Source organism: Anas acuta, chromosome 1 (assembly GCF_963932015.1).
Source record: "Anas acuta chromosome 1, bAnaAcu1.1, whole genome shotgun sequence".
Classification (NCBI taxonomy): Eukaryota; Metazoa; Chordata; class Aves; order Anseriformes; family Anatidae; genus Anas; species Anas acuta.
Window position 1 is genome coordinate 3991102 of NC_088979.1, and position 17010 is coordinate 4008111.

Here is a 17010-nt window from a genome sequence, read left to right on the forward strand (position 1 = left end):
GACGGCGGGTACCAGCAAGGGCAGGTCACTAGCACAGGGGGATGTGAGTCCCCTGGCTGAGCACAGCCCAAGAAAAGCCTCGTGAATAATAGCCTGACGCAAACTAATGCATCTGTCTTGGAACAAAGGCTGCAAATCAGATCCGCGGGATAGCCGGCTTCTCTCAGAAACCTGTGGCTTCAAGGAAGGCTTCAAGGTCACCGTGTAATTGGTTCAACATGCACTTTCGGTGGCAAGACAGAAGGGGCCAAAGCCTGCCTAGGAGATAAAAAATGCCCATGAGCAGAGGAACAAGACCTTGACTTTCTTCACAAGGTAAGGGAAACCTGTGCTCCTGCTTAAGAAAAGGTAGCCAAAACCTTCAGAGGATGGATAAATTATCCTTCAGGTGGAAGGTAGTCCTTGTGCCATGGGGCTGAAGGAGTTTATCATGCTTGGGATAGTGAAGGGGTTGGTGTTGGGGAACATTTGCTCTGTAGAGTGGCTGGAGAAACTGTACCAGGTCTGGCACTGGAAGCTGAAGGCTGAGAAACAAATACAACACATTCTCCTGATGGAGAGGATAACCTCCCATCAGGAATGGCCACAAATGGGTAGAAACCTTTGGGAAACCTTTTATGAGCCAGCATCTGACAGCACTTGGACACATCTCACCTAACCTCAGAAATGTGCACAAAGAGGTATGAACGGGTCCCTCTGACTCTGTTTAGAGCCAAAGGAGAAAGGAGAAACTTAATTCCCCTATTTCTGATGCCTACATGCTGAAAGTGATAACTTGATTTTTTTTTAGGGGGGAGGTGTGATGACTTGATTTTTCTTGAGCACCACACAGCTTCCCCCAGACTGAAATACTCTGTTACCAGATGCAAAATGCTGGTGCGTGGTCTAGAGGTGGTAGAAAGTAGAGTCTCTGTGAGCTGTGCAATGGTTTTCTGCAAGTTTGACCCAACAAATGTTGTGAATTAATAGTGTGTGAGACAGGAGATCACCTGTAACCCTCCCTGGTCCTGCTGAAATGGAAATGTCTGATGCTGGTACCTGCAACACCTGATCGACAGGGAGAAGAAATAATCTCTACCATGGGAAGAAAATTATTCATAGCAAAACATTTTAGAGGTCTTCATGGGTTTGGTTTCTGAATGGAGAGCAGAGCTTTCTGCCAGGATGGGGGCTTCCCCCAGTGCTACAAGGATGCCCCAAAATCCCAGGGTTTAACCCATGGAGCTGCAAAGTCCCGAGGGCAGCTGTGGTCCTGCACAGGTGGGGATGCTCCCGAGGGTGCAAATTCACAGGACCCCGAGTGGCTGGTGGTGTCGGGAAGCTGCGGGTCCCTGTGGTGCCAGCCCTGCTCCAGCAGGGCCACCCCGAGCAGGGGGCCCAGCCCCACGTCCAGGCGGCTGCTGGAGATCCCCAAGGAGGAGCCCCCAGCCCCTCTCTGGGCAGCCTGTGCCAGGTCCATCTCCTTGGGGCTGGCTTTCCAGCTCCAACCCCCATGTCAGGAGCAAGCAGATGAGACGAAGAAATCCAACATTTTCATTAATAATAATAATAAAAGCTATTTAAACACAAAATATTCTTTTATTTGTCACCGAAGGCTACACACGGTCACTTCTGTCTGTTCGTTTTTTGTTTTTCTAGAAGGTATCTACATCTGCACTTATTTACAGCCTGGTTGTATTTACACAGTCAAGAATACAGTATTAGAAACACAAAGTGTCGAGAAAAAAAATTTCTCAAAAAATTAGTTCCAGACTTCAGGAAAATTATTACACAGGGTAATGACAAGAGTCTCCAGTGCCAGGCTTGTAGATGCAGCTTTAATACAAAGTCCTCTGCTCAGGTGCAGCTGCATTAGAAGTCCTCACACAAAATAAACATTATTATTTTTTTTAAGATAGAAAAGTGTGATTCTTTGATTGGTTATTTCAACAACATCCATGAACTGCCCAAAAGTCGTAGGTTTTTTGGAAAGTTCTATTGTTTGCTTGAACCGTTTTCAGCTCTGAGGAAAGAAAAAAATATATATATGTGTGTGTATATATATATATTTCAGTTAATTTTCACTCACGGTTTTCAATGCTCCCCTGCCCAGAAAGCATTGACCCTCAGCGTGGGAGTTAACAGTTGAGCCATGTACGACTTTGTCAGGAACACAAAGTTTTACGTTAATTAAAGGAAAGCAGGCAAGAGACACAGAAGGTTTCCCTTTGGTGGGTCATTTCGGGTAGCACAGCGTGGAAAAACACCGCGGGAAGCAGCCCCCAGGACACGCGATGCCCAGGAGCACCACGAGGCTTCCTGTCCCTGCGGGGGCTGCTAGAAATTTGCTCGACAGTAGCAAGAAATTTTATTTAACTGTACTGCAGGGATGAGGAAAAAAAATTAAAAAAAAAATCTTTTACTTGTTATAAAACTCAGGGAAATTCTTCGGTGTAACCGGGGGATTCACATATCTACATATTTAGTGATAGTAATAAAAAGAGGGTTTGTAAGAAAAAGAGATGCTCGAGAGCATCCGGCATGGGATGGGGACGCTGTGGGATGGAGGACACCAGGTTCAGCCCAGCAAACCCCAGCCCAGCAGCACTGACACACGGCCCTTCGCCGCCAGCACGGGTGGGTAAAACAAATCGGATTTAACAAGCAAAACGATCTTTTTAGCTCCGTTATTAACATCACGGGCGCTTCTTTCTCCTCCCCGTTCGAAAAGCGGCTGAGTGAGTAACCGAGATCCGTGGCCCTGGTTTCAATTACGCAGAGATTGAATCGAAACAGACTGCTGCGCTGTAAATATGAGGGGGGCCCTCCCTGTAAATCGTAAAATTGAATTCTAAAATTTCATGTTAAGAGCCTTGTCTTTGCATAATGGATTGTGCTGCCATCTATCATGGTGACACTTACAAGTCACAGCTGAAAAAGTACTTTATTAGATTTTTTTTTTTTTGTGTGGATATTTTTTTTTAAACAATTTTGATTTATTCTGGTTACACTCCCCGTATAATAGACTGAGCAGAATCTCACCCGGTTCCCTACGCTCAATAAAGCAACTACAGATATATTACAGAAATCCCTCACTGCTCCTAACGTGCAGCCAGATGGGGGCTCGGAGCCGGCTCCCAATCATCCGTGGTTTTCAGACCCGAACCAAGCACCGGGCTCTGAACAACCTTTGTCTCATCAGCTCTCGCCTGGTATCGTTCCGATTTGTTGTGGCTCTGATCAATAGCCGTGCCGACACAGATATGATGAGCTGCGTGGTTCCCTCCGGTCACTGCCGCTCAATGATTTTTCCGAGCTCCAATTTTCAGCAGAAAGGGATAAAAAAAAAAAATAATGAAGAGCTCGGAGGTAACAAACACTGGGGCATTTCTTGTGATGCCAAATTAGTTTTGGTCCTCTCAATTCGGGCTGAGCACGTGGGATGATCCTGAGATGCGGAGCCCTCATGGCACCAGCTTGTGTCTGGGTGTCTTCAGATGAAGCACGTTTTGGTCCCAGCAACATTTATGGAGGGCTGGAGCTGTCTCCTCACCCACGGCTCACACCGGGATCCAGTGGTCAGGGATGCTGGAGTTTCTCCTCCAAACTGAGCTTGGTCCTAGCCCTTCACCCAACCCTTCCAGCTGGAGACAAGCCCAGGAGTTCAAGGGAATTTAATCCAATCCTTTGCATTTTGAAGGGATGCCGCTTTGGGGAATCCAGAAGATCTCGAAGTTGAGCCATGAATGTGCCTGAGGCCACGGTGACACTCTCCACAGCCATGGTCACGCACTTGACTGGCTTCCAGAAGCACATCCAGAGGTGGGATAAACGGGGTTAGCATGGTGGGAGTGGTGCCTAGGACCTCCCAGCCTTCCAGAAATGAGGAACTGCTATCCCGCTGCCCACAGGCAAAGCATGAAGGGTTGGGGAGCCACAATGTGGTCCTGCAGGGAGGCAATCAGGGTTGCACAAGGGCTGGGAAAGAGCTACGGGGCCGGGAGTTGAGTGGAAATGCTTGGGGAACAGCTGAGAGCAGCCCCTTGCTTGGCAGGGCATGGCTCAGCCCTCTTTGTGCCGTCAGCCTCATCCCTTAAATTCCATGGGAAAGCACAACAGGGTCCCCTAGAAAAAGGACTTTCCATTAACGGACAGGGAAATGCAGGGGTTCAAGGCTGAAAATGTTTGTTTCCAGTTTCACCACCCAAGTCAAGTGGAAGAGGTGAAGCTTTCACAGAGGCTGAAGTTTCAGGAACAGAATCACAGAATCACAGGAGGGTTGAGGTTGGAGGGGACCTCTGGAGGTCATCTGGTCCAACCTCCCTGCTCAAAAAGGGCCACTAACAGCAGGGTGCCCAGAACTATGTCCAGAAAACATAGCAGACATCTTCAGGCAGGTTTGTATCCATCACCGGATGGCCGTCCCTTTTTTTTTTGGTTAAAGGCTTCGATAAGGAAACGAGCATCACAGATATATATGTATATACCCTTACATATATATTTTTTTTCCTTTTATTTTTGACATACTGTCCACAGTTTCTGCACAGGGCGCAGGTCCAGGAGAAGACCTTCATGTTGCTGGTGGGCAGTCGCACCCCGCCGGTGCTGGAGGATGCTGAGAGGTGCACCCCGTGGTGCGGAGCAGGACGGCTCCCGGCTCCAGGGACCGTGAGACTCTTGAAAACTGGGAGAGCTCCTCCAAGTCACCAGCTCGTGTAATAACCTGAAGGGTCTGTAAGGCTGTAGAGGTGCCGTCTCAGGCTGGCAGGGTTCCAGCAGGAATGTTTCACGCTCGAGTCTCTTTCCGTGGCTGCGTGGCTTGCTCTTGCTCTGCTCCTCCTGCAACACGCGGATGGGGATGGGGATGGAAGCGTCGCTTCTCGCCGGAGCTACCTGGATGATGGGATGCATGCCGAGCTCTCTCCATGCCACAGGTCTTCAACACGTTTTTACGCCTTTCCTCCCAGCTTCCCATGTTTTATTTTTATTTTTTTTTGGTCCACCTGGTCGAGGAGCTGGTAGGGGGGGATCTGTTCTTGGTGTACCCCAGGGAGGGGGAACTGGGGAGCCCTGGAAAGGTGATGCTGCCTCCTCCAAGTAGGTGGCAGCTGCTGGCTTGGCTAACACTGCCCCAGTCCCCACCAGAGCATCCTCAGGACAACCGAGGCTTGCCAAGAGTTGGATACCAGTGACACAGGCAGTGATGCCATGGCCTTTTCACCATCCCTGGCAAGCGGCTGCCCAAAGCCACCGCTCCTTTGCCAAGGACTTGAGCTGGCCCAGGCTCTGCAGCTCCTCCCAGCTGGCTCTGCCGGAGCCCGATGCCCTTTCCAGCCCAGCTGCCTGCGATTCACGCCTGCCAAAGCTCTAAAGGTTGCGTGCTGCAAGGGGTGGTGGGGAGCACAGTGCTGGTTACAGCAGCAGCAACGTCATCCTTGCTGCAAGCAGGAGGGACCGCCAGGAATTCAGGGCTGTACCGGTGGGTGGCCCCAAGGTGGGTCAGCCCTGGGGCTCTGCAGCTGCCGAAATTACGGCCGTGCAGCCCGAAGGATTGGGAACTGAAGGAGGAGCAGTCTGCTGGGGGAATTTCCATCCCATACCTTCCTCCAGGCAAGCACCCGGGAACAGAGAGGCAAGGCAGACAGAGCTGGCAGCCGGCATCTACGGGGAAACCGCGATAGCACCGGGGCTGCCAAAACTTTGCTGCTCGAGGAGCACGTGCCCAACATGCCTTGTTTTGGGGGCTGGAGCCTGCAGAGGAATATCGGGATGTGTTGGAGGATGCCAGTGGTGGTGGGCTGGCTCAGGGGTGCATTGCAGGTAGGGCACTGAGTGAAGAAACAGCCTTGGCATGGATTTGCACATCTCGGGTTATCTCTCTGCAGAACCAGGCAGCATAAAGTGAAGCGGATGGGGGGAAAAAAAATAAATCAGGACCGAGATGTTCTCAGAGAGACACGGTGAGAGCTCTTAGAGTCAGGATATGTGCACGTGTCAGTGTGAGATGCCTGTTTGGGACCAGGGCTGGCCAGCGGGGTGATGCCTCAGCCTGCAGGAACGGCCCCTTGCTACCGCGGGGCTGCTTCAGGCAGGGAAGAGGATGCTCATCTCATCTCCTTGTTCCCTTGAATTTCAAGGACACTTCCAGAGCACAGAGGTTATGTGAATACAAATTACATTAGCATGCCATGTAACTCTGTCAGCAGTTTCTTATTAAAGCACTTGGTCCCCTCTGTAGTGGGCATTTCTAGCCAAGCTTCCCTTTCTTCACTGCTAACAGTCAACTGGGCTCTCCGTTAAATTCAAGCTCGTGTAAGAAACAGTGAGAGGGTTGATTCCAATATTCTCCTTCTTGTCCCACCATGCACAAGCTGTTGCTACTTATTAAACATTTTAAAATCCCTGCTGCCAAAGTCCCCTAGAGACATTTATCTGCCATAGTCATAAATGACTTGCCAGCATGCTACTCAAAACTGCATTTCCCAGCCAATAAATACAAGCTCCAGAATCAGGAAAAGCAGGGTTTGGCTTGCTCTAATTTTCAGTGGTATGTCACTGGGATACTATAACTACTTTTAAATTCAAATCAGCTTCCTAAAAATTAACTGGTTTTATCAGATACAGCACAGTGGACTGTTAAACACGTAGCCTCGTGTACTGAAACACTATACATTTAATGAAGTTATGCCATTAGCAAATGTACAACATGGGTGCATTAAATCCACCTATAGAACAGCTCTACGTATGAGAGAGAGAATTTATTTTAGCTTTTCTCAATAGAGCAGGAGTCCCTTTCTTGGCTTTTGCTAGGTTTTAACTAAAACCAGGATTTGCGCACACACACAAAAACAAACAAAAAGTATCTACTCTCATAATGAAAAAAGACTGATTTTTTTTCTTTTTTTATTCCAGTTCAGGAAGGAAGAGAATCATCTTGCAAGTTAATATAATCAGCTCCTTTGCCTCTATAATCTACTTCTGCTCAGCAGGAGCCCCCAAAAAACACTTTAAGTCCCAAGTGAAACGTGAAAACTACTTGTAAGGTCTCTTTTGAGGCACATGATTCGGACGGTCGGTCGCTTTCGGCGTTAAGGAATCAGTGTCGTCTTCCTTTTCCTTTCTTCCCAGGAAGAGCTCTCCGGCACGCCGTGGGCTCCCCATTTTTTGGGTGGAAGGCTATCTGTCCCTGCCCCAAATCAGAAAGGGTTAGGATGACACAAGTTAGCACAGACACCCATTTCGCACTTCACACCTACGGACGTACGTTGACGACTCCCCACTTCAAATTCCTCACAAAGGGGAAAAAAAAAAAGGACAAGAGACAGTAAATGTCACTGTGATCACACTACGGCAAAATATACCTTCTGTTCATTGCAAAAAACGTGTGAAGGCCAAATTAAAGGGGAAAAAAAGGATGTTGCATGAGTTACAGTGCAACCATATTATTCCTTCTCTTTCTATTTTCCTCCCCCCCACCTTGTTCAGTTTAGAAAAAGGATTGAGTACAACACAGTCAGGTAAGTGGCCACAAAAGAGTAGCTGTCTTTGGCAAGAAGTCACCGTATGGACCCTCTCTGTCACCTTCTGCCCATCTCGCTCTGTCTCATGAAGTGGATGTTGTTGGCGCTGTCTGAGAGTTCTGGGTACTGCTCCACTGAGATCACAAAATAGCCGTCGTAGCCCTGTACCCGGCCTGTGTTTAGCACTTGTTGCTTCTCCCCTTCTGTCCACGAGCGAATACCCTCCTCCCCATCCCGCAGTCTCTGCTGTTCTCGGGCCCAAGCTTGGGCGACGGCGCGCTGGCGGGCCAGCTCCAGGACGCGGGCCTTCTCCTCGTCCAAGGTGGTCCCGTAGCGAGTGTTCAGGCACAGCGCGCCGTACTGGAGCTGGATGTCCGTGTAACGTCTAGTCCTTCCACCCAGCACTGTGTTGATCTGGGACACCGTGACGTTCACGCCGTTCTCCAGGGTCCTCCGCCCGCCGCTGAGGCCCAAGATGGACAGGTCGCCCTCCGACGGCCCTTGCTTGATGAAGTAGTGCGTGTCCACCCCGTCGATGGTGAAGTGCAAGTTCTCCAGGTAATGGGCGTTGTTCAGGATGGCCGCGATCCTCCGCCCATCCTCGTTGGCCACACTGATAATGTCGGTGGCCACGCGCCCGTCCTTCATGGCGAACTTGACGCCTTTGCCGAAGATGGAGCCTCCGGAGGCAAAGTTCTTGTTCTTCTTGACGTGCCGGCACCCGGCGATGCTGGAGCTGTAGATCCGTTCGAAGCGCTCAAGGGTGACAAAGGCCTTCAGCTGCTTCTGCACTTCACATTGGACCCCCAAAATTGACTGCGAACAGAGAGAAAAAAGAAAAAGATATGTTAGAAAGAGAAGCCTGATGACCCAAAGGCATTATTTTGCATGCTGGAGACCAGCTGAACATCTAATGAGGAGCTCCATTTTTTTTTTTTTTTTTCATCATCAACTTTCTTCAGATTTTTAATTCTTTGTAGTAGAAGAGACACATGCCAGGATATTCCCCTTAATACTCATTGTTTCAATAAATGGAACTGTAGTTACACTTACAGATAGAAAGAGGTAGAGTTAGAAAAGGAGTTTTTGCTTTAGTAGTGTGGGGGTCTCATTTGGGCTCTCCCACCTGGCTGAGTTATTATTTTGTGCTGCAGCAATCTTTTTCTGAAAATAAGAAATCACTCACAGAGAATTCGGTGGCCATTATGCTTTATAAAATGCTTTGAGGTTTCTGTGACAAAGTATGAAAATATCTGTAACAATTGCCTCTATTTTAACTTCACCTTGTAACTCTTTGGGCCATTTTCAAAAGGCCTGCATCAGAGGTACGACCCTCGAAGTGGCCACAGCCCCTCTACATCCCATTTCAGCCTGGCCAAAGCAGGTTGTTTAAAACTCAAGGAGGGCCCTAAATCCAAATCCTATTTCCTGCAGACCCTCTACAACGTGCCAGGCTCCCTGAGCTAGGGCCTGCCATACCTGATGTTCGAGTTTTAGCTTATATTGAAGAAAAACTGCAGAGAGACAACAGCCTGGATCATTTGTAGTCAGGTACAATACAAAGTCACTTTTGCTGTTAGCGTATAATGGAGCAAGCACACAGCGAGTCAGCAGCTCATCATTACTGCAAAATGTCTTTGGAAATGCTCTCATCAATTCATGGCAGCGCAATCTTCTTACAAACCCTTGCTCATGAACAATTATTTGCTCAAATTTCACAAAAGCAAGAGGATGCTACGACAAAACTCTCCTGGCACTGCCAACGGCTGAGTTCAATAAAGTAATGACATCCAGGATTAAAAATAGGCTACAAAGAAAAGTTTGCTGCACTCCAATTATTTTGAGGAAATTTAACATCCATGAAGGAGATTGCCTTAAACAGTCCACAAGCTAAAGGCTCACATCCTTCCCTGGCTGTAAGAAGACATTTCAGACAATGCAGACATTTCAGCATTGACCTCTTTACTACGACTTATGGTGAGGGAAGGGAGATGAACCCTTGCTTCCCTGGTAGCCGTTTCCAAGGAAGGGTTTCAAACCATTAGAGAAACAAAATAAAGCATCCTGCACTGTAACTTGCTCAGTGGTTATGAGCAGTTTTTGCTCTATAGAGGAGAAAACTATAAAAGAACAGAGGTACACAAGTTTAAGGGCGAGTGTTGGGTTTAATCAACATCGAAATACCTAAGACCCAAGACTTACTTTTATTCAAAGTGCCAAGAAAGCTGCAGAAGCCCCCTTTCCTCCCCCTTTTTGGTTGCTAGCATAGTTGCTGGAGCAGCCATAGGAGCTCTTTCTGGTTCTCCCCATGCTGCCTGTGGGGGATCTCACATACAGCCCAAAGAGCGATCTAATTAACAGTCTGATAGCTCCCCCACCAGCTGAACAAGGGCTCTAATTATGGAAAAGATGGACGTAATTAATGAAGATGTCACCGATGATGGACAGGAAGCAATTAGGCTTCTAGACTCCATGAAACACTTACAGTTCTGCATAAGTGCACATCGCACACCCTTCGCTAGGTATTTCATCTTAAGAGGTGTTTAAATGGGGATGTATTCCTCTCAGGTGCATCTCCTATGGGCTGACTCCAGGTGGTCCTTCCCCATGACCCAAGCCTGCCACATTGCTCTTCCATCTTGCTCAGTAACTTTTACAAGCAACAGGAAAAGTTCCTTCTCGTTACTCGCACTGAATCATCATTTAGTGCAAGATCCTTCACTCAGGAATGTAAATCAGGTCTTCTGCACCACATTTCTGCCTCCTGTGGTCATTTATCTGTCACCCTTCTCTATATATGCATTGCTATATTTACCAGAAGTTAAGTGGTCAGGGATACCTAGAATTAATTAATCGCAGCAGCTACTCAATATCACCTTGGGTAAGTTGGACAGCACCAGGCATGGTTTGGGCCAGAAGGACATAGTCTGTAATATTGTGTTTATGCTGCTAAATGAGAGAAGCCTCGGCAGTGAGGTCTTGCACTGGACCTCTTATCATCCACACTGGTTAATTTTAATTAATTAAAATGAAATAAATTTATTTTCAGCTCATGGTTTGGCTTCAGACCCCTCCAACTGCTGTCTCTGAATGGCCTCAAGTAGCACCGGTGGAGGTTCACGTTGGAAATGAGGAGACATTTCTGCTCAGCAAGAGCGGTCAGGCCTTGGGACGGGTTGCCCAGGGAGGTGGGGGAGTCCCCGTCCCTGGGGGTGTTCAAGGAGAGGTTGGACGTGGTGCTTGGGGACAGGGTTTGGTGGTGACATTGGCGGTAGGGGGATGGTTGGATCAGATGATTTTGAAGGTCTCTTCCAACCTCTATGATTCTGTGATTCTGTTATTACTCTAAAATGTTGGTTGGGAGTCTTCTGCTGACAACAGCTGTAGAGTGACATTTACTGGGTGATGTCCTTGAGTTTGCCATTAATTCAGGAAGGACGGTAACCTGTTTGGCACATGCTGTGATAGGTACAACAGGCAACAGCTCTGACACGATCTACCTTCATCAAGCTCCACAAGCTCTGTCAAGCTGGGACCCTCTGGCCTGAGGTCAAATTTTTTGATTTTCAACTTCATGGTCAAATTCCCAATCAATTTGATTTTAGATCAGCAACTGTCCACTACAAAAGGTAAACCAAAATTTTAAAGTCTTTTTTACAATTTATGACCCAATAATAGAATACATGACCTTTCCTTTACCTAATAACAATGCTGCCTTCATGACATTATATGAAGTCATACAATTTCCACAGCTCCACTGCTCATCTGGATTTCATATAGAAGGAAAGTAAGCAGCACCCACCCCTCTACTGGCATGACTTGGAGGTTTAATGGCTTACACATGAGCTAACAGCAATGGCACTGTCACTTTTTGCCTCAGGACACTCAGACAGGACGTGAGGCCAACTGGCTTGTTGGTTCTCTCAGCCTCTACCCAGGACACATCTCCTCCTCTGTACAGGGAAAGCATTTCTCTTGTTGCATGGGCAACATTGCTGGCAAAGTAACTGGGTAGTACTTGCCAATCTATGGATGTCCCAGCCTTCTGTGTACCTGCTTCTCACACTTCAGTGCTGGCTTCAGGACTGATTCAGTTGCCCATAAACCCATACACTGATGTCTAGTGTGATCTGAGATGCCTCAGAGTGCCTGCAGCTTCTTCGTGGAGCAGTGAGAAACAAAAGCTCTGGGTGATTTGTGCCCTGCTGGACACCAAGTTCACAGGCAGGGGCCTAAATTTAGGTGTCTCCATCTAGAAAAAAATCACACCCAAAAGGTCTTTCACTGGGGATTGGTTACAGGCCTTCTAGATAAAGGCCTTTTTTTTATCATAACATCTCCCCATCTTTTGTTTTGTAGTAGAAGCTGTAATACTGAACATCTCTTAACTATTATAATAACTAAACTCTGTTATCTGCAAATAACTCTGTTATCTTGAAAATGAGCCCGCAATCACTTTGAAATGACTTTTTGAGTGCATTTCTTTGATAAAACAAAATGATATTTGGGAACAGCATTTTTTTTATAAAAGAAAAACAAACCCATCCAACAGTAGAAAAAAAACACACCAAATTCAGGCAAACCAGGGCACAGCTAGCTTTGTATGCTCTGCTGTGAATATACAGGGGGGAGGCAAACATATTGCACACAGTTCAAAGAGGCAGTGTATCCCTGACTTTGCAATTACCATTTCTGTTTCATCTTAGAACTCATTTTAATGAACTGGTAAGGAAGAGAAACAAAATTTTCATCCAAGGCTGCAGTGGTGTATAGTATTTTTTAAAAAATGCCACTGCTTTTAGCAACTGTAAAGGAAGGTATCTATAAAACCAGCATTAAGGCAGAAAGAGGGGAATTCATAGTTGTTTTATTTCAATATTTGTTCTTAGATGTGAGTGACAAATAGGCTGGGTTTGTTTTTCCTCACAGACTCTTTTAATCAGATGTCCTTAGGTGACATTTCACTTTATCTAGTAACAACCCATTGGAGAGAAGAGAACGACCTTCATCATTTCTTTCCTGCTGCACAGAGCTCGAGAGAACGGCACATTACAGAGCTCTCTGAATAGCCTCTTGCATTTTGCCTGCACCTCTCGAGGATTCGAAATACCATCGCCAGATACTATCATCTGTTGTTTTTAAATACCGCCTTCCAGTGTGAGACTGCAAGCTTTAATTTCCCATCAAGGATCCAAGATGTGAAATACGTGAGTACGTTTCCAAGTTTCTCTCCATCCCCTGCCGCTATACACAGATAGGTGTTTCTCCAACTACCATATGGGTTACAACGTGGAAAGCCACTTCCAAAATACTTGGCCCAAGCTACCCCTTCCCTGCCTTCAAAATTCTCCACCGTTAACTCCCTGCTATGGATGCCCTCTCTGATGGTGAACCCCTCAGGATGTAGCTGCCAAGGTCTGCCCAAGAGCTAGGACACCCGGTGGAGGGTGGCTGGGGGGACACCCCATATCGCTAACTCTTGGGTTTGGAGGAGAGATCTCTCCTCCATCCCACTTTCCTAATTCTTGGGTTTGGAGGACAGGTCTCTCCTCCATCCCACTCATGCACACAGCTCTGGGGGGATAGCTAGGTTGAGCTCATCACGCAGATTTCCATCTGTGGGGAAATAAAAGGATTTGCCTCCTTTCCCTGCTCTTCTTTTTTCGTAATGCCTCAGGAGCTTATTACCTTGGAGACTTCTGCTCTTCCCCAACATCAGATGAAGTAAAAACTAGCCAAAAGGTTCACAAAACATAGCTGAATACATGGAGAGCGTGATGGCCCATGCTCAGGACAAAGCACCCCCAAAGTGAGGATGCTCTTGCTGAGTGATGAGCATTGTCAAGAGCAATCCCTCAGAAGGGGAGGAATGTCCTTGGGACATTTTCTTATGGGAGGGACAGAAGCGTAGTTAATGATATGATGTAGCTAATGTTAGAAGCACTGATTCCAAAACATCCCTTCCTGCAAATAGAGCTGTTCTGGCTCTGGCAATTACCTGACAGTTCAATAAGACAACAGGGAAAGGGGGGAAAAAGGGAAAAAAGGAGAAATTGCATTCAGGTGCAGCAGCTCCACAATATGCCAGAGGTCACCCGGAGTCCCCTGGTGGCCAATAACACTGAACTTGTTCAACAAACAATTTAGTGACAGGCTCATGGACACAGAGGAGGGGGGGGGGGAAAGTGCCACACAACAGAGTATTGGATTTTAAATGTCACTCCAGAGCTGCAGGGGGTTAGTGCAAAGTTTATGACATGCTGGCTGTTTCGGAGCTGGTGGATGCCCACAGCCAGAATTATCTCTCCCATCTTCCAGCCCTGCAAGGCAAGTCCCGACAATGTCTTGGAAGGAGATGCCAGGCCCCTCTGGTTATGCACTCCGAAGAGATACGATGCAGCCAAAGGAGTTAGTTGCTTTGCTGCTATGCTCCTGTTATTCATTCCTCTCCGATAAAAGAGCTGACTCAATCTGCTGGGCCACGGCTTTGATCAGCGGAGCCAGTGGAGTAACTCAAATTTCCTTTGGTCTATTACAAGGGGCTATGTGACCCAGAGAAACCAGGGATCGGAAGAGGCAGAGATGAGAAAGCTGTGGCACATCATGCAGTGAATATCCCCGGATTTCAAACAGAATGGGCATTGTCTGGTGCCTTGTCCAGGCTGCTTTTAAATGATAAAAGATCTGCAGTTTCTTCCACGTGCTCTGGAAAGGCATTCCACAGTTCGATCAATCTCATTAAACAAAAATATTTCCCGAACTTCCATTTAACTTTGTTTAATTTTGTCATTTGTTTTGGGAGGCTTTCAAAACTCTGCATTTTATTCCACAAGCTTCGTCAACAGATACGGGGAGAACTGATACGACAGAGGGCTGAATCCTGTCTGGGAGTGTGTGTGTGTGGCTGGAAGGGCTGGGAACAAACAGAACTGCACGTGAAAAATCAGCGTTCAACGCATGGATAGGTTTAGGAGAAAATGGATCGTATGTTCAGGTATAAAATGAGAATGAATTTAGTTTATGCAAATGCATGTCTACATTATGCTGTCTGTGACAGAAAGGAAGGGAACCCTGCTCTACAGTATTTGAGAGCCACTTGCTATCACAGCATGATCCTGCAACTGTAGACTAAAATAAAAATGCTCCTGTTTTGTTGCTGTCATAACACGGGAAGAAAATGAAACAACCTGCAATGGTTAAATTCCGCTTTCAACGTTGTGATTGTAAAGTGACTCATCTGGAAACACCACAGCTGCATAAAGCCCTTATTTACCAGGCAGGTCCCTGCACAGACCTCGCTGCAGCTTCTTGGTTTACAAACCTGAAGGGGACAAGGAGACTTCCTTTTTATTGCTCATTCAGGCAGATTCACCTAAAATGGGTGGCTGGAAGGGACGGCTCCTTGGTTTTATTTCCAGCTCCCGTATAAACAAGTGTCAGACTTCATCTCAAGCTGCCAATTAAATTATTTGGCTATTCAATAACCATAATAAAAATACTGAAATGATATAATAATAATATTATTATTATTATTAACATCTGAGTGTTATCATCTACTGTACATAATAATTTAAAGACAATCTTTGTGCGGTCTCTGAGTGAGCCTTCCCTGTTTGCCTCCTCCTGTACGGCTTTGCCTGGAGAGACTGTCACATCAAAGCGGGGGAAGAATCCCGAGGCTATTTCTCATTACAGAAATCATCTCTGGTAGCATTTCATTGTTTAATCCGAGGAAGAGAGAAACAAAAGAGAAGTGTCTGAGCTCCAAAACACAACCGAGTTACTGTGGCGTAATAGTTTTCAAGCATCAGCGCAGCCATGGTAGCAAAAGGCATCGTTCTTTCCGTCTGCTTCTATTGTACAGTGATATGTCTTAATTTAAATCTCTCTTGTTGAAGTCGAAGCTGGTACATTTTAGCTTGTCTTCCCTGCAACTGTGAGGCTGAGTACCGAGGCAGGGCTGACACACGACTATGTAATTAATTCACAGTACCTTGTTCATACCTCTGAGTGATACCTTGGGGCTGGGGAAATGTGACACTGTATTTTACCTGCTGGGTTAATAATTTGTGTACAGGACCTCAAGAATCCACTGCAGGACAGTGGGATTTCAGTAAAGGCTTAGATAAAGAGCCTAGGAAGGCAGCTGGGATCAGTTCCACTTGCTACCATTATCCTTTTATTAGCAGAAGTGTTAAGAGCACATCCTGATCTCCCCAAACAAATTGGTGCCTCACAGCTCTCGCAGTATTTGAATATACAGCAACAGCAAGCAGGAATCTATATCCTAAAGAGAATTCAGACTGGAGAGATAAAACAACCCCAGAATAAAATCAGGCTAGGAGAGGAAAGAGTATCCTGAGAGGGAAATGACTGTTTTCAAGGTCATACAGCTGATAAGCAGTAGGGCTGGGAGTAACCCAAGGCTCTCAGACCCCGACCCAGTGTGCTAACCTTTAACAGTGCTGCCTCCACCTTTCAGCTGAATAATTCCCAACAGGAAGAGACGGAGAAATGATTGGGCTGTAAAAGCTTTTTCTTGCCAATTTTATCATTGCATTTTGTGCTAGCATCTGCCAAAGTGGCTTGTGATGCAGGCCTGTTTTTAAAAGCAGGACACAGTGGTTTGGGATTAAAACCCCTCAGGTAAAATGAAAGTTAACTATCAGCTAAAACTTCTTTCTGGAGAAACCCACTGTAATGCAGAACAATTTCCTAGGGAAGTGCTGTGACAATTTTTTTTTTTTTTAAAAAAGGTATTTTAAACCAGACTGAATAAATTAAAAAAAATATATAAAAAATCTGTAGAAAATGATGCTGTATCAAGGTTTTCTTTCATTTGCTTCCAAGAATCCTTGGTGCAAAGGCCAGGACCTTTGTCTGCAGTATGTGGTAGTTCTCTCTTGTTTGACAAAAAAATAGTAATGCTCCTTCTCACTGAGTGACTACCAGAAAATATCACAGGAATAAATACAGGGGCAGTAAAGAATTTACGACGTGATTATTCAGTGAGATTTCATTACTGTAATGGGGAGAGAAAAGCTGCCTTGGGTCGATTCCCTCTTAACCTCCCAGCACATCTGGAAGAACAGGCTGATGGTTATTTACAAAGACCCCAAGTGGATACTTTGCTGATCAGGGTATGAAATACAGCATGTAGTTGCATGGATCACCTTGCTGTTGTCCCATTCTTGGGTTTTCATCTGCGTGTGGATAAGCTCATAGGATGGCTCCATGGCGTCCATGTCTGGCTTGGGGTAGCCGGGGATGACGTTGTGTAGCTGGAACCCAAAGGTGAGCAGCCAACTGTTGACATCTGGAAAGGAAGAGAAGCAGAAATCAGATTATCTGGTCTCTCAAGCAGGGTTGCCTAGGCAAATGGCACAGATGAGGACCCTACAGTGCCTGGCACTTTAGCAGTCTGGCCACAACGATTGCTCTGTACTCCATGTGAAGAGAGCAAATCTTAATGGCCCTTGAAAGAACCGCGTGCCAAGGCTGGGCAAGTCAA

At 46.6% G+C, this 17010-nt stretch overlaps 1 protein-coding gene across 15 annotated transcripts in view; it reads right to left on the reverse strand.

Moving 5' to 3' along the window:
• Positions 1-1558: 1558 nt before the first annotated feature.
• TENM4 (teneurin transmembrane protein 4) overlaps positions 1559-17010 on the reverse strand; it is a 1646934-nt gene continuing 1631482 nt past the window's right edge. For all 15 annotated transcript variants that reach the window (XM_068654787.1, XM_068655360.1, XM_068655430.1 and 12 more), the window contains 2 exons: positions 16673-16815; positions 1559-8315 (listed from right to left, as the gene is read on the reverse strand). In XM_068654787.1, coding sequence (XP_068510888.1) covers positions 7557-8315; positions 16673-16815 — 902 coding nt within the window. In that variant the 3' untranslated portion in view covers positions 1559-7556. The remainder of the gene's footprint in view (positions 8316-16672; positions 16816-17010) is intronic.